Source organism: Danio aesculapii, chromosome 18 (genome assembly GCF_903798145.1).
Source record: "Danio aesculapii chromosome 18, fDanAes4.1, whole genome shotgun sequence".
Classification (NCBI taxonomy): Eukaryota; Metazoa; Chordata; class Actinopteri; order Cypriniformes; family Danionidae; genus Danio; species Danio aesculapii.
In genome coordinates, this window is record NC_079452.1 from 29099107 (window position 1) to 29122168 (window position 23062).

Here is a 23062-nt window from a genome sequence, read left to right on the forward strand (position 1 = left end):
ATGACTCTACTTTGGCAAAACCAAATGAAAAAGCAATGGCAAAAACAAGCAAAGAAACTTAACAGAATGTGAATTGGAGGTGCTCCTATCGGAGGTAGATCGAATAAAAACTGTGTTATTTGCAAGTTTGTCCTCCGGAATTAATAACAAAAGAAAAAAATTGAGTGGGAGAGTTTAGCTGACCAGCGGCGCAGGGGATGCTCAACTAACACCCTTGGAGGAGAGAGTTGCCTCGATTGTGCAGAACACTTTACTGTCTGGAGTAGTATCCATGTTTGTGGGAGACAGCTGTATTATAAGAACACTTTTTTAGGGCGCTATAGCAGCACCCCTCCATTCATATCAAGGCAGCGCCTTTGGCATTTCAGCAGCCCAATTGCCTGCTCTACAACTGACCGAGTGCGAGAATGGTCATCATTGTATCTGCGCTCTTAGTCAGTTTGTGGGTTGTTAACAGCCATGTCTTGAACGGATAATCGCGGTCTCCTGATATGCAGTTAAATAATTACGTTCAATAAAAAAATAAAAATAAAACTTAGCTGTAATATTATCTTTAAATACATCACTCACCAAGAAGCCACCCATCGCGCACCCTGCCATCTTGGAGCCTTCGGATTTGACCATTGACAATGTCCTCTAATAAGGCCAACATAAGGATAACCCATTTTATCAATTAGAATTATAATTATAAATTAACAGCAATGTTTTTCACATGTGTTGGTGCAATATTGTAGTGTGCAATTTCACATAATTGCCTCTAGGAGTCGCCAAATGGAAATAAAACAAACACGCACAAGAACTCCACATACGCCAGACATGAAGTTGGCATGGACCAATGCACATATTCACGTTAATTTCATCGTTAGTAAATCCAAACGTGAGCGTGAAACCTGGCGTACGCAAAGTTTTTGTGCGTACGCAGCGTTGATACATGTAGGCATGGACGATAACCGTTTTTCAAGATACCGCAGTTTGGAAAAGTCAAGGTTTTAATACCGCCAAAATTTTCTGTAATACCATTCCTAAGGTATGTGTAAGATTTTAATTTATTTATTTATTTTTTGTTTTTTAGAACAATATCTCCAGCTGAAATAAAAATATCCAGAGATGCCATTTTAAATTGTAAAGACATCTGTGTTTTTGAAACTAATGAAGACAGCAGAAGTCAATGATTCACTTGAATTATTTAGCCTGATGTGTTTCCTGCTCCAAAACATCATAAATTTTTCAAAAAAATTTATATATTGTATTATATTATTATATATATTATATTATTATATATATATAAATTGTTTTCAAAAGGCGACAAAAAAAAGTTTGTTTTACCCAGACATTTAAAAGACTATATTTTAGAGCAGTGAGCACAATACCGTGATACCATGAAACCGTGATATTTTTATCCAAGGTTATTATACCGTCAGAATCATATACCGGCCCATGCCTATACATGAGGACCCAGATCGGTATCTGATTTAATATCACATACGAAAGTGGCCGAAATAGGAATTGAAAAGATCAGATTCCATGCGGTTAGGCCGTTCACACTGTCATGATAAAAACAGATCAGTCACATGTAGGCAAAAAAATCAGATTTGGGCCACATTTGCCTGCAGTGTGCACATAGCCTAAGTTTACCCAACTATGATAACTTCCAATACTGTGAAACACGGAAATGTCCATTGTTTACGTTTTGCTCTCCAGTATGGCCGATCAATATCGGATCATGAAAACACTCCAGCCACTCAGCAAACCATCAATATTAGGCCTCACACTTTGACCGTCTTGTCTTTCAAGGAGGTGATTTTGAGCAGCAGGCTCTTGGTACTGCGTCTGTACTGCGGCTGCGTGAAGTAAAACAGAATGGGATCCAGTACGCTGTTCATGCTAGCGAACGGACGTGTGCTTTTATACACCACCGACAGCAGGTTTCTCAGCTCGCATGGTGCCGTGGGCAGAGACCTCACCAGCAGATACAGCGTTTTAGTCACGTGGAACGGTAAAAAGCTAATGGCGAACACCAGCATTACGATGATGATCATCCTAACAGCTTTGTTCTTCTTCTCCGCAGCGGAAACCTCCCGAGCTTCGCCGACCTGCCAAAGAACGCGCGCCATCTTGCAATAAAGCACGATAATTACAAGAAAAGGCACAATGAATCCTAGAATGGTCAAAGCGATGCCGTATGGGAAGTATGATGTTGAGCGGGATGGTTCGCTAAGGTCGTAGCATACCGTCCGATTGCGCTGGATGCCAGTAGAGGCAAACTCAAATGTTGGAGCGCAAAGAATTGCAACAGAAACCCAAACGCCAGCACAAACCCACCATGCTAGTCTGCGCCCGCCTTGTTTGGGCCATAGGACAGCGGATGGCAGATGCCCATGTAGCGCTGGAAACTGATGCATGTGAGGAAGAAGATGCTCCCGTGCAGGTTGCTGTAGAATTGAAAGCGCACCAGACGGCAGGTGAAGTCGCCGAACGGCCAGTAGTCTTTGCTGGCGTAGTTGTAGATGAGGAGCGGGAGCGAGCAGACGTACAGAAAGTCAGCCACCGCTAGATTGAGCATGTAGATTTTGGTCCTGGTCAGAGCCCGGCGTGAGCCCCAGATACGCAGGATGATGATGAAGTTGAGAGGAAGGCCGAAGATGAAGACCAGGCTGTAGACGGACGGTAGGAGGACACGCTTGAAGTCCTCTTTGTATGTGCAGGAAGGAAGAGTCGTGGTGGAAACGTTCAGGAAGTCCATTATTTTGGTGCGTGTCTCACATTCTGAAAAACAGAAATGTTTATGCATCAGTTTTAGTTGTAATTAAATATATGCATGATTGATAATGTTGTGTTTAAATGAATAAAACCAAGACCCCTTGTCTCTACCCCACCTCAACACACACTAGGGTTGGGCGATGTCGACCAATTTGGCATTGTACGATGTCTAATGTAAAACATCGTGATGGAGGATGGCATCGTTGTCGTAGTTGGCGGTGAATTAATTATTTATAAATTATTTATTCATTAATTCATAACGGATTAATTATTTGTAGCCTACCGTTTCAACTACCTGACCTGCATGGTCTTTGTACAAGCGTGAAAGCGAAAGACTGAAGCAGTGTACTGATGCTGTGACATGTTACGTGATAGATTTAAAAGACCGAAGAGTCGTTAGATCGAGACGAGGTTAATTAAATATCACGTTTAACAACTATAGTGAGACGCGATCCAGCGGTACATCCTTGATAAACTGTCCGATGTGCACTGCTCTCTGGGCTGACTGCTGGAACTCAGACGCTGCAGCGCATGACAGAGGCCTAATCCCAATTCTACCCCTACCCCTTCACGGGAACGCGCAAAACGAGGGGTAGGGGTGTCCCAATTCTCTTTAACTTGAAGGGGTAGGGCTAAGGGGAAGGGGTGAATAGCCCTTCGAACGAAGATTTTTCAGGACCACACTTGAAACCAAGGGGTAAGAAAATTTCCCAGAATACATCAGCCACAACGGCTGGAGAGCTGAACCCGGAATTAAGGAGATCCACAAATTAGTATTTTTTATAATTATTAAGAATTTTTAGAACAAACAAGCAGATGTTTTAATAGATTCATAACCGCGTTTGTGTTTTACCGTCATGCTTTTAAAAAAACCTGCTAAATTTCGCTATCATTCATTCATTTTCTTTTCGGCTTAGTCCCTTTATTAATCTGCGGTCGCCGCAGCGGAATGAACCACCAACTTATCCAGCACTTATCCATCAACCCATATCTGGGAAACATCCACACACTCTCATTTATACTCATACACTACAGACAATTTAGCCTACCCAATTCACCTGTACCACAAGTCATTGTTCTGTGTGGGAAACCGGAGCACTCGGAGGAACCCCACGCGAACGCAGGGAGAACATGCAAAATCCACACAAAAACGCCAACTGACCTAGCCAAGGCTCGAACCAGCGACCACCTAGTGTGCCACTGCGTCGCCTAAATTTCACTATCTATAATCATAACTCCTGTACAGCAGTCCCACAACATACGACTAGCGACTCGAATACCCTGTCAGAAAACTCTAGTGGCTGGGAATGAGCTTTTTACAGTGTCTGCATAATGCTAATGTTGTTTTTCTTGTGTTTACATAGAATATGTAATGTGACTAAAAGAATATGACCACTGTGTAAATGCACAGTATAGTTACAATCTTATTGCCACATTAGATCGTTATGATAACATAATATAAGCCTTCAGTGATTTCCTGAAGATAAATACTAACAAATAAGCAACTGGAATAACTACAGCAGTCGTGATCGTCTGATCTCATATGAAGCAAGAGATTGCGATGACATCTGATGACCTGTGCAGGTGCTGTAGCGCCGTCCCAATTCTCAGGGGTACATTTTGAAGCCCTTCCCCTTGGCTGGGTCAGTTGGCATTTCTGTGTGGAGTTTGCATGTTGTCCCCATGTTGGTGTGGGTTTCCTCCGGGTGCTCCGGTTTCCCCAACAGTCCAAACACATGCGCTACAGGTGAATTGAATAAACTAAATTAGCCATAGTGTATGTCTGTGGATGAGTGTATGGGTGTTTCCCAGTACTAGGTTGCAGCTGGAAGGGCATCCACTGTGTAAAACATATGCTGGATAAGTTGGTGGTTCATTCTGCAGTGGCGACCCCTGATAAATAAAATGAATAAGCCGTAGGAAAATGAACTCACTTATACCACATGCTGTTTGGACTGTGGGGGAAACCAGAGGACCCGGAGGAAACTCACGCCAACACGGGGAGAACATGTAAACTCCACACGGAAATACCAACTGGCCCAGCCAGGACTTGAACCAGCTACCTTCTTACTGTGAGGTCACAGTGCTAACCACAGAGCTACCATGCAGACTTACAGGTTTTTAGCTGTCTTTAAAATATTTCAACAGAAGAAAGAAACAAACCACACAAAGGTGAGTGAATAAACAGTGTAAATTTTCATTTTTGGGTGAACTAACCCTTTAATACATCACATAGTGCAGTGTTTCCCCAACTCTGTTCTGAAAAGCACCACGGTAGTACACATTTTCAACCTCTCCCTAATCAAACACAGCTGAATCAACTCATCAGAACATTAGAAGAGACTCCAAAACCTGTTGTCAATGGGTCAGATTAGGGAGACGTCCAAAATATGTACTGTTGGTGTGCCTCCAGAAACAGGGTTGGGAAACACTGATGTAGAGAACTCGAAAATAGGAATACAATTTTTTTTTTTATTTGTCTGAAGCAATGTAAGTGGTGCTTGACGAGCTATTATTGTTAAACTAATAACATTTTAAAATGTTGCCTGAAGTAAATTAAAATGAACTGAAAACAAATACATTAGAAATAAATCTGATAAACTAAAATAGCCTTAACCAAAATTGTTATAATTGCATAAAAATAGAGGTCACACTTTACAATAAGGTTCATTAGTTAATGTTAATCGATGCATTTAGTAACATGAACAAACAATGAACAAAACATTTACTACAGTATTTGTTCATGTTATTTAACGTTAATTAATGAAAATACAGTTGTTCAGGGTTACTGTAGCTCATGTTAACTCACTGTACATTAACTAATGTTAAAAAGTATAGACTTGGATGTTAATAATGCATTAGTAAATGTTCAATTATGATTAACAAATGCTGTACAGGTGTTGTTCACGATTAGTTCATGTTAGTAAATGCATTAACTAATGAACCTTATTGTAAAGGTGTTACCATAATAGATCAATAAAATAAAACTGCAACTATTAAAAACACTTAACACAGCTATTAAACTATTTCAGCTAATTTAACAGAAACAAGCTTGATTTAAAATAACTAAAATTAAAGGCAAAATAAAATTATATGCAAAAAAATCTAAATACAATAAAATGATAAAAACTTAAACCTAATTCAAAACATAAACATAAATGATTATTATTACAAACATTAATACTAACATAAAACAACTACTAAAACTGCTGTAATATAGTCACAGTGTTTGTCTTGTTGCCAGGTTGATTGCTTAATGCATTGTACTATAATATTTTGCTTTCTAAGATAACGTAAATATGACAATAATTAATTATTTACATTTAAATCAATATTTAATGACCATATATTTATTTATTTAGGCATGAGGAGATAAGCTGAACAATGTGCATTCAGGAAGTCATAATCACAAAGTTCTAATTATATTACATTTCATTCATTTTCTTATCAACTTAGTCTATTTATTAATCAGTCAGCCACAGCGGAATGAACCGCCAACTTATCCAGCACATGTTTTACACAGCAGATGCCCTTCCAGCTGCAATCCAACACTAGGAAACACCCATACACTCACACTACTCCCAATTTAGCTTATTCAATTCACCTGTACTGAAATGTTTTAGACTGTGGGGGAAACCGGAGCACCCGGAAGAAACCCTTGAGAACATGCAAACTCCACCCAGAAATGCCAACTGACCCAGCTGGGGCTCAAACCAGTGACCTTCTTGCTGTGAGGCGATTGTGCTACCCACTGCACCACCGTGATGCCATGTGTTATATTATAATATATTATATCATTCATTCATTCTCTTTTCGGCTTAGTCCCTTTATTAATCCAGGGTCGCCACAGCGGAATTTACTGCCAACTTATCCAGCACGTTTTTTTCGCAGTGGATGCCCTTTCAGCCACAACCCATCTCGGGAAACACCATACACGCTCACACAATACGGACAATTTAGCCTACCCAATTCACCTGTACCGCATGTCTTTGGACTGTGTGGGAAACCGGAGCACAGAAATGCCAACTGACCCAGCCGAGGCTCAACCAGCGATCTTCTTGCTGTGAGGCGACAGCACTACCTACTGCGCCACTGCATCGCCTTATATTATATTTCAAATTGAGCCAACTAATGAACATATTTGCTCTGGAGATTTCATTAAAATATAAATTTATTTAATTATGAATGCATCATTTTAGAACTTAATCTTTGTCATTTGAGTTATTCTCAGCAAAAGGAGGAGGTGATTAAAGCAAAGGTTTCCATTTGCTTTTTATTTAAATCTCATTACTGTCTAGGAAAACACTGATATTATTATAAAGATCTTAGTGCTTCCTGCAGAACTAAACACAGCAAATACCTAAATAACACTGGTAAATTACTGCGCAATGGAAGATGCAAAAAACCCACACATCCATTAAGTGTGCATGCAAACACATTTATACACTCCAAATATAGTAAGTAAAACCAAATTAGAGAGAACATATAGCTCGTTCAAACCCAATTAGACTAAAAACATTCAATAAGGTTGCAGGGCTCAAGCAGACATCGAGGGAACAAACAGCATTTGTCAGACTCTCCGGAGCCACGGTTGCAGATTCATTAATCATACTGAAAACGTATAGCACTCTGGATGTGCACAACGCTATATTTCACTCTATATTCCCTAGTGTGGGATTACATTGAATGCTAAATCCCAAATAAGATAGATGGTGCACAAACATGGCTGGATTAACACAAATTTTTCTCAAATGACTTCACTCTTCAAATTGACTATCCTTTCGTTATGTTCGGGGCTGTTTTTACCCCATTGACTTCCATTATAACGACATTTTTTGACTGCAAAGCCTTGACAGCATTTAATCATGGATTCTTGCTGGTTTTCCCTGTTGGGAAGAGGTAAAATGTGTCATTTATACTGTTGATCATCAGTTTGCAGCATTAAAACATCATACATCACATGAGAAAATTGGAATTATATTGATTTTTTATTAGGGCAGCACAATACTGGGAAAATACGCAATATTGTTGTTGAGTGTTGTGATAATTATATTTCATACGGGTTAGGGTTAACTCTAACCATAATCATACTAAAATAAACAGATTAGATTTTTTTGAGCTAATTAAAACAACAATGTCAAGGTGCAAACGGTCGCGGTGGCACAGTAGGTTGCTGCAGCCTCACAGCAAGAAGGTTGCTGGTTTGAGCCTCGGCTGGGTCAGTTGGCATTTCTGTGGGAGTTTGCATGTTCTCCCTGCGTTCGCAAGGGTTTCCTCCGGGTGCTCCGGTTTCCCCCCACAATTCCAAAGACATGCGGTACAGGAATTGGGTAGGCTAAATTGTCCGTAGTGTATGTGTGTGAATGAGAGTGTATGGGTGTTTCCCAGTGTTGGGTTGCGGCTGGAAGGGCATCTGCTGTGTAAAATGTATGCTGGATAAGTTGGTGGTTCATTCGGCTGTGGCAACTCCAGATTAATAAAGGGACTAAGCCGAAAATGAATGAATGAATGAATGTGCAAACATTTAAACATCAAGAATGACTGAAAACCTTGGCGGATATTCTGATTCTTACCAACTGTTGTCATTTATTTATTTTCAGCTATAGGTTCAGCTAGCGGCATGGGCCAGTGTTGGCGTGGGTTCCTCTGGGTGCTCCGGTAAATGCGAGAGTGTATGGGTGTTTCCCAGTACTGGTTGCGGCTGGAAGGTCATCCGCTGAGTAAAACATTTGCTGGAATAGTTGGTGGTTCATTCCACTGTGGTGATCCCAGATAAATAAGGGACTAAGCCAAAGCAAAATGAATGAATGAAGGTTCAGTTAACAGCACCTATTGGAGAGGTGGGGATAAAGATACTAAAGGCCTCATTTGATTGGCCATATTTGAATAAACAACCTATGTAGTACACAAATGCTTGGCACATAAACTAATAAGAGTGGGGGAACTATGACGTCACCTTGTAGGCTAATCGGCTGCTAGCATAAAACTGGTTCCCTCGATAAAATCACCATAGTATTTTCCCATAGGCTTTTCAAAGATTGCTAATGATTAGCTCTGTGTTTAAACACTGTTCATTACACTTACATATTTTGTCCAGCCGGATAATCCTCACACAAAAATACAACTTTGAGCAGTTTTGGATCTTAAATGCAAACGCAAAAGTTGAAAAGCTAACATTAGGCTATAAACGGACTACAGTGTTTTCGGGGCGCTCGCCTGTGACGTCAGCACAGCCCTGCTAACGACAACTTTTTAAGCTTATTTTTAGAAATTTGCTCCATGAAAAAAAATGTACTCGCTCGGTTTAATATATTGTAACCACGCTATATTCTATAAACAAAAAAAAGTTGTAAAAGTTTTGAAACTGTATGTGTAAATGTGCCTACATAGTATTATCATCAGACCCATTTAAAAAAAAGTGTATCAGTCGCGTCTATACAGCCTGCTTAACTTAGTAACAGACGACTGAAAGTTCCATCATGGACACAGAACAACATTCAATATTCTTTTTTGTCATGAATTACAGCGAAATGTAGCCGATACAGTCACATATGCTATTCGTTTTAAAGGAGGAGTGTAAATATTGCAGTTATAACAGCAGTTAAATGTGTTCAGATGAAGAAAAAAAAAAAAGACGAAAATCCTTTGATCACGTTAAAATGACAGTTAATGTCTTGTATTTTCTTATTTCTTAACACTGAAAACACATCAGTTTAGCTGTGCCTTTACTGAATAAGCACTGTGCTACGTCTGACAGATCGCAGTATTGTTTTCTCTTCTTTTAAAACACATTTTATCTGTTTTTATGCTTTTTTTTAACCATTTTTATTATTAGTTTTTATTTCTCTTATACTTGTTTCTTTTATTCCTGTTTACGTAAAGCACTTTGAATTGCCACGGTGTATGAAATGTGATATATAAATAAACTTGCCTTGCCTTACACATTTATTCACATGTTTTGCATTACTGAGAGCAGGAAAGAGACAGGCTGCACTGGTAAGCTGTATCCCCATAATATTGTTTTATTAAAATAAATGATCTACAAATGAATCTGTCTTGACAGTCTTTACAAGTGAAGGCATTATCTACACACAATATAAAATCCCAATTAGAAATATACTAAACTATGAAACATTATTCATGAAAATACTTCAATAACAGACAAATCCAAATGCCCAACACAAGCAAGCTGCGTTCCAGATCAGTTCAGCTCGATGACGTATAAGGTCTCCATGCCACCTGTAGTCTCATTTAGCAACTTGATAGCAACCGATTAAAAAAAAAAAACTCAAGAGTGTGATGTAACTGATGTGTTTTATGTCATAGAATAAAACGTGGAAGTATCTTGAGTTTGTGTTAGCGACAGACCTTATTTACTGAAATCCCATTGAAAAAGCCAATTGACTTTGGGACAAGGGAACCGGAAATGCTAACTCGCTTACGGGTTTTTGCATACAAATTGATGTCATCGTTCCTCCACTCTATTCAATTTATTGCACTTCCTTGCAATATGAATATTGCATATTATATTGTCACGATAACGATAATTTTTCGAAATATTGTGCAGCCCTATTTTTGATGATGAAAATGCAAGAAGGAAAGCATCACTTTATACTAGCTAAACAAATGCTTGGACATGAAAGACTTCGTACATATACATTACATGCGTGTATATAGGAAGAAACAACTGCATATGGATCTGAATAAAATGCACACTTCGTACATGAACAAAGGCATTTGCTTGATTGTGTTTTTGCTTGTCCATGATCTTGAGGATATAATTCATTAAAATTACCATACAATTTGACAAAGCATCCAAAATGTAATTTTTTTTATTCCCAATTAGCTTGATATTTACACACAAGACACAGCTGACCGGAGTTCATTTCAGTGGCAACAAATATTGACATATTGGAACATTATATATGTATACAAAGACTTTATGTTCGCAAAGACATTCGGCTGTTAGGAGGCATTACTTCAACTGTACAGTATATGCACTGTAGAAAATACCTGTGCTCATAAAACAACCATAAATGTACATCTAGAAATACTTTTTTGGGATTGAATACGGTTTAAAAACTCCAAAATAGTACATTTAAGACATGATAAAGTGGTGCTAATCATGTGACACACGCTTGCTAAAGACTCAGCAAAGTGCCCACATTCCTCTTTTCTCCTTTCAGTTCTCTTTTTGAATGAGCCGATTCATATTAAAATGAAGTGTCTCATTTTTTTGCAATCAAAGGCAAAGCATTTACTAGAAAAAACAGAATCCTCAGAGTCTCCATTCACAACGCTTCACATCCAAATCCCAACATTATTCCTAAGCTTGTCAATGTGTTTATATAACATTTGCACGAATTTTGAATTATTGATGCACATAACAGAAGCTGACTTGCAGATTACATCAACAACAACACACATTCTTACAATTAATATGATCAAGAATGCGAGTTTATTGCACAATAAATAATCTTTATGCTCTTAGCTAAACTACACTGTAAAAATATATCTGTAAATTAGCAGTTTTCTGTATTTTGTGATTGATGTTTTTATTTTTCACTGTTTCACATTTATAATTTTGAATTGCATTATGGGATCTTGATCTCTCTTACTTTTAACTTTGAGAAGTAAAAAAGGGACTTTTACGAATATTTTTAATAATTTAAAGTGCTATATTGTCTGGGTTGGTGTTGTTTATTAGGCTACAAATACCTCATAATAAACTGCCAGTACATTTTCTGTTATTTTGCAGACTTATTTCTCTATACATTATTTACATGATAAACATTGCATTATTTTAAACTACTTGAATGACAAATAAGTCACTTTATTAAACTGTAGAGTTGAATTTTCATCATCAAAAGTCGACAAAGCAAAGACCAAGGTTCCATTATGTAATTCATAACCATAAATAAATCACAAAATAAGGAAACTTTATTAACAATTACTAAAATCACAAAACACTAAAAGACTTTCTTGGATTGTTAGTTCTTCTCTTTCATCACCAAGTCTCACGTCATTATCAAGAAGTGTTGTGCAACAGACACGAGACATTGAGTTTCACAAGAGCGTCTCTTTGTCTAGTCTCCGGCCAGCACCTGCAAGTGTTAGCAGATGCCTTTAAACCAGCAGGATCTGATTGCACACACTGAAAAAAGATGATTCATTGGATTTACTACATTTTTTTTAAGGTAAGTGGTCACAAACATTTAATTTGGGCTGAATTTAAACAAACAAATTAAGTTGAAGATTAATACATTTATTTAAATTCAGCCAATATAAATTGTTTGCAACCACTTACCTTAAAAAAAAAAAATGTAGTAAATGAATCATTTTTTTCAGCCCGGCTTGAGTCACTGATTCCCCTGATCCCTAATCATTAGTCTATCCCACCTGAGGTCATCCCAGTGATCTGCATCAGGATTCTTCATTTATCTCACATGCAGCTGGAATGAAAGGATTCGTCCAGACAGGTTCAGAAACCCAGACCTGACTATGTTGAAAATCAGCTAAAACTGAGCTAAACACTGAGTTTTGCAACATTTCTTACTAGCTTACATGTTTTAGTATGCATTTACGTAAAGTGCATATCAGTTTGATCATTTATTTATATTGTACACTCAAAAAAAAAAAAAAGACGTTTGCCTTTTGATCACACTACTTATTTAAAATGAACTGAAGCACAATTCTCGAGTTTGTTTGGAGACAACTTGTTTTATGTTCAATCTACTGAAATTATCCATTCATTCATTTTCATTCAGCTTAGTCCCTTTATTCATCAGGCGTCGCCACAGCGGAATGAACCGCCAACTTATTCAGCATATGTTTTACACAGCAATGCCCTTCAAGCTGCAACCCAGTAATAGGAAACATCCATACACACTCATTCATACGGCCAATTTAGTTTATTCAATTCTTCTATAGCGCATGTGCTTGGACTTGTGGGGGAAACCGGAGCACCCAGGGGGAAACGCTCGCCAACATGGGGAGAACATGCAAACTCCACACAGAAAAGCCAGCTGACGCAGCTGGGACTTAAATCAGTGACATTCTTGCTGTGAGGCGACAATGCTGTAGTAAAAACTTAACTTGATTCCTTTATATTGCCCCAACACAAATCAATTGTGTGGAACCCAGCATGGTTTAGTGTATTACTACATTGTTTACATCTTATGGAGTTCATTTAATCGATAAATTCAATACTGCAGTTTCTCCAATTGCTGCGTCCCAATTCGCCTACACTTACTTACTCACTCACTCAGTCAGTCACTCACAGGGTCATTTATATCGAAGTTAATATTTAGCCACACCGTATTGGTGTTTTGCAACATCTAGTTTTTATGAGGTTGGTTGTTAGCCCAACACTCAATAGGGTTGGGCGATGTCGACCAATTTGGCATTGTACGATGTCTAATTTGAAACATTGCGATGGATGATGGCATCATCGTTGTAGGCTGCGGTGAATTAATCATTTATGAATAATTAATTCATAACGGATTAATTATTTGTAGCCTACTGTTTCAACTACCTGACCCGCATGGTCTTTGTTTTACCCATAACCAAATCAGAAATAAATAAAGATAAGTTACACACAAATTACCACCTGTTAATCACTTTTTCTGTGGGACTCTGGCATGAATAGGCAGAGTGATCTGTGTAGTTATAATGGTTGGTAAAAAAGGTGTAAAATGAAGGAACCAACCAACAGTATCTGAGATTTTCACTAAAATGACTAAGTACAAGTGTGAAAGCGAAAGATTGGAGCAGTGTACTGACGCTGTGACACGTTACCTGATAGATTCAAAAGACCGAAGAGTCGTTAGATCGAGACGAGATTAATTAAATATCACGTTTAACAACTATAGTGAGCGGTAGATCTATACAACTATAGTCCAGCGGTACATCCTTGATAAACTGTCCGACGTGCACTGCTCTCTGGGCTGACTGCTGGAACTCATACGCTGCACCACATGACACTGAGTGTTTGTGTGTGTGTGGTCACATGATGTGCGTTTTCAGCGGTATAGTGTGAACGAAGGGCTTATCAGAAATGCTGAGTGAATTGCCAGTGTGGACGTGGATCGTTTTCGTTCTAAAATGCCGTTTTAAAACCAAGACGTATTAGTGTAAACGGGGCTGTGTGTATTTTCGCGAGTGGGTTGCTGCTGGGACGGGTGCGGGGCGGAGCATCGCGATGACGGCTCAGCATCGTGATGGCTGCGGCGATGGAATAGTCTATCGGCCCCCAATCTGTAAGATCTGTACATACACTACGGACAATTTGGCTTACCCAATTCACCTACAACATATGTCTATGGACTGTGGGGGAACCAGAGCACCCGAAGGAAACCCATGCCAACACAGGGAGAACATGACCTAACTGGCCCAGCCAGGGCTTGAACCAGTGACCTTCTTGCTGTGAGGCGACAGCACTACATACTGCGCTAAATGTAGCCTAGAGCGCCATCTGCTAATAAAACTATCCTATAGCGCCGCTTAGCATTAAAAACTAGCCTTGAGCACCACACGCCATTAAAACCTCTGCAGTTAAAAACTAGCCTAAAGGGCAAAGTGCCGTTAAAAACTAGCTTAGAGTGCCATCTAGTGTTAAAAAATAGCCAATAGCACTACCATTGAATGCCATTTGCTGTTCAAAACTAGAGTTCCATTTCCTGATCAAATTGAACTCAAAATTGATTCAAGAGAGATTAACGGTTCATTTAAACAAATCTCAAAATTGATGTAAAATCAATTTATCAAGCTTTTTCTTTAGTTGCCAGGATTTTAATCCACCTCCAGTTGCCAGAGAGCTGGTATGTAATTGCTATAGGGTGCTGTTTGTCGTTTCTTACGGAGCTAAATCATAACCTGTTAGTTGTTTTCTCAGCCAAGCAAAAATTGTAGATTTAAAGACTGATTTAGAGCAAATATCTAACCCAAACATAACAAAATAATGGATCGACTAATTAGACACTCTTCAAAATGTTAATGAGCATCTACACAAGCAGTGTCTGGGAAATTGTCATTCTTCAGCTCTGTCCTGGGCTTATTTCAGATCTTGCATGAAGTCACAGTCGTGGTCAAAAATAGACAGTTCAAGAATGCAGCTGGAGCTCTTCATTTTCATAGTAGATAGTGGCGTGCAATTTCACTGCATTACTGCAACAATGTTGACTGAGATGGTGGATAGTAATAGACTGGAACGGACAGGGAGTGGTGCTTGCGGCTGTTGATTTAAGCAAACAGAGATGGCCGTCAGCTGTCGGATGGCTAGATCCATGTACTCGACCTGCCAGAGATCCCAATCAGGACTCACTTGAGTTGTCAGTGTTATATATCAGGTTCTGTTTACACTTTTGTACTTAAATTTGTCTTGTTTCTAGTCTAAATATCTGAAAATTCTTAAAATCAAGAAGCATTTCTCAACAATGGGGCAAGCAAAATAATCTTAAGGCAAAACTTTTGCTTACCCCATTGGCAGATTATTTAGCAGATTAAATTACTTAATTCTTACCTATTTCTTAACCCTTTTGTGATGTTGGGGATGTTTTCATCCACATGATTTTGAGACTTAATTTGGCCACAACTTTCTCTGTATTCATTCATTTTCTTTTCGTCGTAGTCTGGAGGAAACCCATCCGAACATGGGGAGAACATGCAAACTCCACACAGAAATGCCAACTGACCCAGCCGAGACTCAAACCAACGACCTTCTTGCTGTGATGCGACAGCACTACCCCCTGCGCCACCGCGTCACCCCTAAAATCTTCATTCATTAATTTTCTTTTCGCCTTAGTCCCTTTATTATTCTGGGGTCCCCACAGTGGAATGAACCACCAACTTATACAGCATATGTTTTATGCAGCGGATGCCCTTCCAGCTGCAACCCACCACTGGGAAACATCCATACACACTCATACACTACGGACAATTTAGCTTACCCAATTCACCTGTACCACTGGTCTTTGGACTTGTGGGGGAAACTGGAGCACCCGGAGGAAACCCACTCAAACACGGGGAGAACATGCAAACTCCACACAGAAATGCCAACTGACCGAGCAGAGGCTCGAACCAGCGACCTTCTTGCTGTGAGGGGATTGTGCTACTCACTGCACCTCTCTAAAATCTTATAATGTGATATTTTATTTTTCTGTGAAAAATATTGTTATATAAATACAGTTTTACAGGATGGTTTAAATAGCTCTATTTGGCAGATTTCTGGGAGTCTAACTAGTATTCAGGTACAAAAATTGGATGATCACAATGCAAAAAATGCTTTGTCTCATTTCTTGTTTAAATATCTAAAAATTGTTAGATCAAGTAAAAATATAGGTTGTTTCAGACGAAATAAGTTTCTTTAAAACAAGGAAAATTATCTGCCAATGGGGTAAGTGAAATAATCCTGTTTTACTTTGAAATGTGGATATTTGGACAAGAAACAAGACAAAAATTGTGTAAAAATAATTAAACACAATACATCTCTGTTTCTCCTCCAAATATCATACATTTTTCTGCCCAAATGTTCTAAACTTTCCTCAAAAGCTCACAGTCACAGGCCTTAAATACACATGCAAATAATAAACCTTCATTCTAATATGGTTAAACTTAGCAGTAACATTACAAATCATGTGTTTTGTAGCTCCTGGTCGACTACAATCCAGACATAATAATGCATATCTTGCGATGTGACTATTGTGGACATGCACACTGCGATATCGATGCTAAAACGATATATTGTGCAGCCCTAGTTTCAGCACATGGAATTATTTTTGCTGACAAAGCTTATTTTGACACATATTTTGAGGAAATGCTTTGCAATTTTTCAAAAATTCAACATTACACTCTGGGAAAATTGTAGGGTTGTCACGATACTGGGATTCGATACCAATCTGTACTGAAATTTTAAAAACGTCCACTTCCCGCGAACATTTGGGCACTGTGAACAGCGCTGGGTGACTTAAACAGTGCTGATTTACCATTGTGTTCACGTGGTCAACAAAAATGACTTGATTGGCCATGGAGGTCATCAGTTTACCAAACTCACCGCGGTTTACTGCGCATAACCACAGACACAGGGACACTGGAGCGTTTTAATGCTGCGATTCATCAGCAGATCGCTCGTATGTCAGCTTATAGACAAACCAGCTGATTGTCGGGACTTTGAAGCGCTCAAGTGTCCCTGTATCTTTGGTTACACTCAGTAAACAGCGGTGAGTTCAGTGAACCGATAACCTTCACGGCCAATCATAGTCATTTCTGTTGAGCATGTGAACACAATGATAAATCAGCGCTGTTTAAGAACTTGCTCAAAAGTGCTCAAATGTTCACGGGAAATGGACGTTTTTAAAATTTGAATCGAATTCCAGAAGAGACAACCCTAGCAAATGGACTACCCTTTGGTTATGTTTGGGGCTGTTTTTGCCCCACTGACTTCCATTATAATGACAGTTTTTGATTGCAAGGTCATGATAGCATTCTTGATTGTTGCTGGTTTTTCTGTTGGGAAGAACTAAATTCGGTCATTTTTACTATTGATTATCAGTTACTGTGAAAAAAAAAACAAAAACAAAAACGTAGTTTCTGTATTTTAAATGGAGAATAGCATGTGCACGAGTGTTTAAAAGAGACCTTTGTACACTTATTATGATATGTCTGAGAAAATCAAAATGAGCCCATTAGTTCTCAGAACATAGTGAGCATAGTAAGTGTATTTCTATGTTTTATCTGCTTTTTTACTCCATAGAACTCCATTCAAATGCCAGAAACTTCTTTGCACAGGAATATGTAGAGTTACTATGGAAGCCCGTTCCCGCCACTAAATATAAAAAATTAATTGGGAAAAAAAAAAGTAAAAAAAAAAAAAGTCAGTTATAAGTCAGAATTCTGAGTTATTAAGTCAGAATTGCGAGTTATTTTGTCAGAATTGCGAGTTACAAATGAGTTTCCTGTTATGCCGACTGGCCAAGAATGGAGTTTTAAAGATGCATGCACATTAGCTCATAATCACAGCATAAAGCCTATATCTGACTTTTTATTGTTCATCACGCTTTCAAAAAGAAAATATATAGTTGAACTAGGCTGTCTATTTATTCGTATGGATTTGTTCTTTTTTTAATTATTATCATTTGGTCTAAATAGCAATTATAAAGCAATAAACAGAGCGCCTGAAACTAGCTATAGGTTGTGTGATTCCTCCAAAAGTCTAAAATTAGGATTTCTATATAATTTATCTATTACATGTGTAACAATTATTTGATTTACATTTTGTCGCAGCTGTTATTTGTTTCATATTGCAAGAATGCCCTCGTGTGGTGTACTTGGGAGCTGCAGACATATCGTACATAGACATTATAAAGGGCTAAAACTAAAAGGGTTGTATTAACTCAGTAATTCTGAGAACATACAAACTCCTCACAGAAACACCTACTGACCTGGCAGGACCAGGATTGGCAGTGTTTCTTGCTGTGGGGCTAACAGTGCAAACCACTGGGCCTCCGTGCCGCCCGATCTAAGGTGAAGGAGGAGAATGGGGAAGAAGGGGGGTTTCTTTCCAAACGAAGATAAAGTGGACTGAAAACTGTGGTATTTATAGTAGCTTATGGATCATATGATTGTATGATACTGATTAGCTTAATACGAGACCGGCTGTGATAAATCATAAGCACGTGATCCTCTCGAAATTAGTTTGTTAATAAACTTCACTTCAGTTCAATAAAAGTGTCAACGAAATACTGTGTATTCCTGGCCTTTATTGGTAACTGGGCTGCGAATCCATACCACATCACAAGTAGAGAACCTAAAGAAAGAGTCTTTATACTTCATTTATGGCATCGCCATAAAAGGAAACTCCTTTAAAACTTGCAATTCTGACTTTATAACTCAGAATTCTGACTTAAATTTTTTATTTATTATTATTTTTTTTTTTATTATATTATATATTTTTTCCAATTTTTTTTTATTCAGTGACAGGAATGGGCTTCCATAGGTTACTGCTGCCAACTGAAGATCAACAGTAAAATGGTAAATTTGACCTCTTCCCAACAGGAAAAACTAGCAACAATCAAGAATGCATGATTATATGCTGTCATGGTTGTGCAATCAAAAAATGCCATTATAGTATAAGTCAATGGGACAAAAACAGCCACCAACATAACAAATGTACAGTCAGTCTGAACAGTGCACAAGGGTTAAAACAAGACAAAATATTTTGCTTGTCTCGAAAATGCTCCTTGATTTAAGAATTTGTGTACATGCGAGCACATGTAGTTCTTGTGACAATATCTCCAGGGCGGTGACAGAAGGACCAGCGAGCAGCAACCTGAGACCGCAAGAGTCTTAATTTAGCCTTTACCTCACATTACAAGCATTTACACCGATTTCAGACAGATTTCTGACTGATAGTGTGATAGAAAGACAGCATTATGGGTTTATTTACATGGGATTTAATCCTTCCCCACACAACCTCTTCCACACCTTTTTTTCTGGGAAATTTCTCATGAGCAGATTTGCTGTGCAATCAAAACAATGTTGCATGTTGACAAATGGAAACATGTCAGGTCACAGCACGCTAATTGTAATCAAATCTGTAGCGTCATTACAACACCGATTCTAACCAGCCAATAAAATCACCCGGGTAATACAACATATACAAGTGAATAGTGTTTACAATAGGGCTGAAAACATTGCAACATTTTGTTTTGCTGCTATAAATCTTGCGATGTGAATATCATTTTTATCAGATGATTTGAATAGCTCTATTAGGATTGAATTGAGATTGACTGGGATGATCAAGTCGGTTTCTGTGCAGTGCATCTGAGTAAAATACAATAGATTACAATAGAAACAAATGTAAATACGACAGTAAAAGTTAAACTGCTTTATGGTGTTCTGGGGAGTCCAACCATATTCAAATATAGAAATTGAACAAACAGAATATCATATTCATCGATTGTTGTACAAGTAATTGTATAAAATAATAAAAAAAATTATATCTTTTAAGCTTTAATAATCTTATCCTGCAATGTGATTATTGCGGATACAAACATTGCGATAGCGATGCTTAAACGATATATTGTTCAGCCCTAGTTTACATGCATTACAATATCGAGTTACTCCCTGAAAAAGAAACTAGAAGTGTTTCTTTATGGTAAGTAATGAGTTACGTTACTTTTGAGTTACTTTACCAGTACCTGGATGGTAGACTGCATGCCAAAACTAGGTTGCTGTTGGAAGTGGTGTTAGTGAGGCCAGCAGGGGGTGCTCAACCTGTGGTCTGTGTGAGTCCTAATGCCCCAGTATAGCAAAGGGGATACTATACTGACAGTGGATGCCATTATTCAGATGAGATATAAACTCGAGGAGTAAATGACTGTGGTCTTTAATCCTATTGCACTTCTTGTAAAGAGAAGGGGTGTAACCCTGGTGTCCAGGCCAAATTTCCGCCATCGGCCATCATGGCCTCCCAAGCACCCCAATTGGCTCTATCGCTGTCTCTCCACTCTCCCTATTGCTGGTGTGTGGTGAGCACACTGGCACCATTGTCCTGTGGCTGCCGTCGCATCATCCAAGAGGATGTTGCACACTGGTGGTGATGTGGAGAGACCCCCTTCATGATTGTGAAGTGCTTTGGGTGTGTGGCCATACACGATAAATGCGCTATATAAATACACATTACATTACTTTTGGGTTAGTTTTTCTGACCTGGCAGAGGCTTGATCTCCTTCAGAACTTCCAGGCTCTCATTTGTTTTTAAATAGAACTCTGCAATTAACAGCATACTGCATAACCTTCATTTACCTTTAAAAAAAAAACGCATCATTTTGTTTTTAATTTGGCAGAATGTTATCTTCTGAGAACTTCCTGACCCCACAGCTATGCGGTATATTCAGATTAATTAATGTGTAAAGCAATCTGTTTGCTACTTTTGTACTTGCGTAAAACAGTTACGTAAAAACACTGTCCACTGAGAAAATCCCCTTTTTTCTTTTCTTCAATGCATTCAAAACATTGACTGTATTCGGTCATTGAGTGTGTAATTAAATTTCACCATGGTAATTTTAATTCAGAAATTTCATTTTTAAAAGATAATTAAACTAAAGTCACATTACTTTTTTAAAAAAAGTAACTCAAATATTATTATTATTTTTTAAGTAATGCATTAGTTTTCTTATTATTCAGTAGAATATGTAATATTATTACATAACATGTTATTTGTAATGCATTACCCCCAACACTGCAAGTGTCAGTATGTGAAAATTAAAATAGAAGCAGATACCAGCAAGAGGGTCTGTAACCCTGCAAGCATTTATCATGCTAGTCAGGTGCAAAAATAAACTAGAGCATGGGTTTGCTTACATGAAAAATCAAGTGGTGACATTTCCATACAGCAACATTACATATAAGACCAGACAAAATCTCTGTACACTTTTTTTGCAATTAAATTTCGATGGTTTTGGTATTTTTTGCAGAATGATTTTGAGAGTAGTAATTAAAAAAACGTAATGCATTAAATAAAAACATAACTTTTAAAATCTGAATTAAAGTTTACAATGCAAATTCAATTAGAAACACTTATTTGGTAAACAAAAAGTATACAGGCTCATATAATATGTGTACTAAAAGACAGAAAATAGTAGTTTACAAAGTGTATTGTACATAAATAATATCAACATCTGCACATTATTCAGAATTATTGCAGTAATGCTAATAAAAATGACTAACATAAAAACAGAATAAATATATTACATACATGTACATAAATTAATTAGTTCTGGGCAAACAGATATTTGCATTAATATACATGCATATTTTTATATCTAAATATAAACAAACATGTTCTCACATATTTGCATGCATGTATTTAAATATGCATATTACATGTACACAATTACTCGTATTTTTAATAAATTCCTCAAATTTAGCTTGTATTTGAATGTACAAACTCCTTGGTGCCACTACTTTGGGTCAAAAAATAAATAAATATAAGAAGGCTAGAGTAGATTACGGTCTGGATCAACAACCTATTGGAATGTTTTCTTTTATACACCCAATTCAGGCCCACAGCATGACGTTATTTCCCCTAAAGAGATCTGTGTGTTCGTGCGCATGAGAGAAACAGAGAGTAACAGAAGCCATGCACTGAAGCATCACTAACTTACTGGAATCTGCAGTGCAAACAGTGACTTACAGTGGACTTACATCCTGCAGTATCATACAGTACTTTCTGTTTACACACAATGATATTGCATGCATAATAGACTGCATTGCTCTACTAATGTTACTAGACAAAATCAATTATGTTAATAGAGCTGTAGGGCTTTAAAGAAACTGAATCAATCAATTAATTAGAAAAATAAATGACATGTTTACATAATTTTTTACATTTTAATTTTACAAAACATTTTTGCTAGAAATTTTTTTATTTTTAAAATTAGATACTTTATGTTTTAATTCTAATTTTATCTCTCAATTAAAATCTGAATTATGAATATAAAATATTTTAATGATTAATTTTATGGGTCATCCTAATTATTGCAGTTATTATATAGCTTATTATATTCATTTTATCTTACGTTTATTTTAAGCACTCATTTTTGTTTTTTGACAGATAACAGAACTGAATACACATCTAGAACAAAATTTGGATGGCCAAATTGTATATAATAGTGGCAATTATCGTTAATGTTTTTTTCTAAACACCATGTGTAAACGCCTGACGATAAACAAGTGCTCGTTTCAATTCAGCATCCATTAAAGTGATTTAAAAGCCTCCAAAACTTACCTCTGCATCCAAAATGTAGTTATTTCCCTCTTCAAAAACTCTATCAGCGAAATGAACGTGAATCTCCTCAGTAAGACGAGGAAAACAGAAGTAGTGAATTACTCCACAGCTCTCTTCTTTTGTAGACTTCTTTCGTCATCGACACCCTGCACCGTGCACACCCACACGCCTCATTAATATGTAGCACACAACGTTTAGGACAGCTAGCTTATCTGATAGGCTGAAAGACGTCAAGTAGTCCGTTGATGAGGGTCAGTTGTTGCTGGATGGGATACAGCTGCGGTCGAGTTTTATTTGTATTATTTGTCAAATAGTCCATTGATTGTATTTTATTAACGTCTACACCTACCCTCACAGTAATGTAAAATATGAATTATTATTATACGGTGTCACTAAAATTATGCTTTATTGATGTATCTGCAGCTGTATCTTTACCATTGATAAGCGCTACAGATTTTATTAATTTATTATTTTCATTTTCATCAACACCTTTAGGTTTGTTTTTAAATGTAACTT

The 23062-nt window shown here is 37.7% G+C and overlaps 1 protein-coding gene across 1 annotated transcript; it reads right to left on the reverse strand.

Moving 5' to 3' along the window:
- Positions 1 to 1365: 1365 nt before the first annotated feature.
- LOC130245866 (P2Y purinoceptor 3) lies at positions 1366 to 22659 on the reverse strand. The gene is given in 3 exon segments (XM_056478641.1): positions 1366 to 2356; positions 2359 to 2766; positions 22547 to 22659. Coding segments are annotated over 2 exon segments (975 nt in total). The 5' UTR covers positions 2744 to 2766; positions 22547 to 22659; the 3' UTR covers positions 1366 to 1766.
- Between the last annotated feature and the right edge of the window lie 403 nt (positions 22660 to 23062).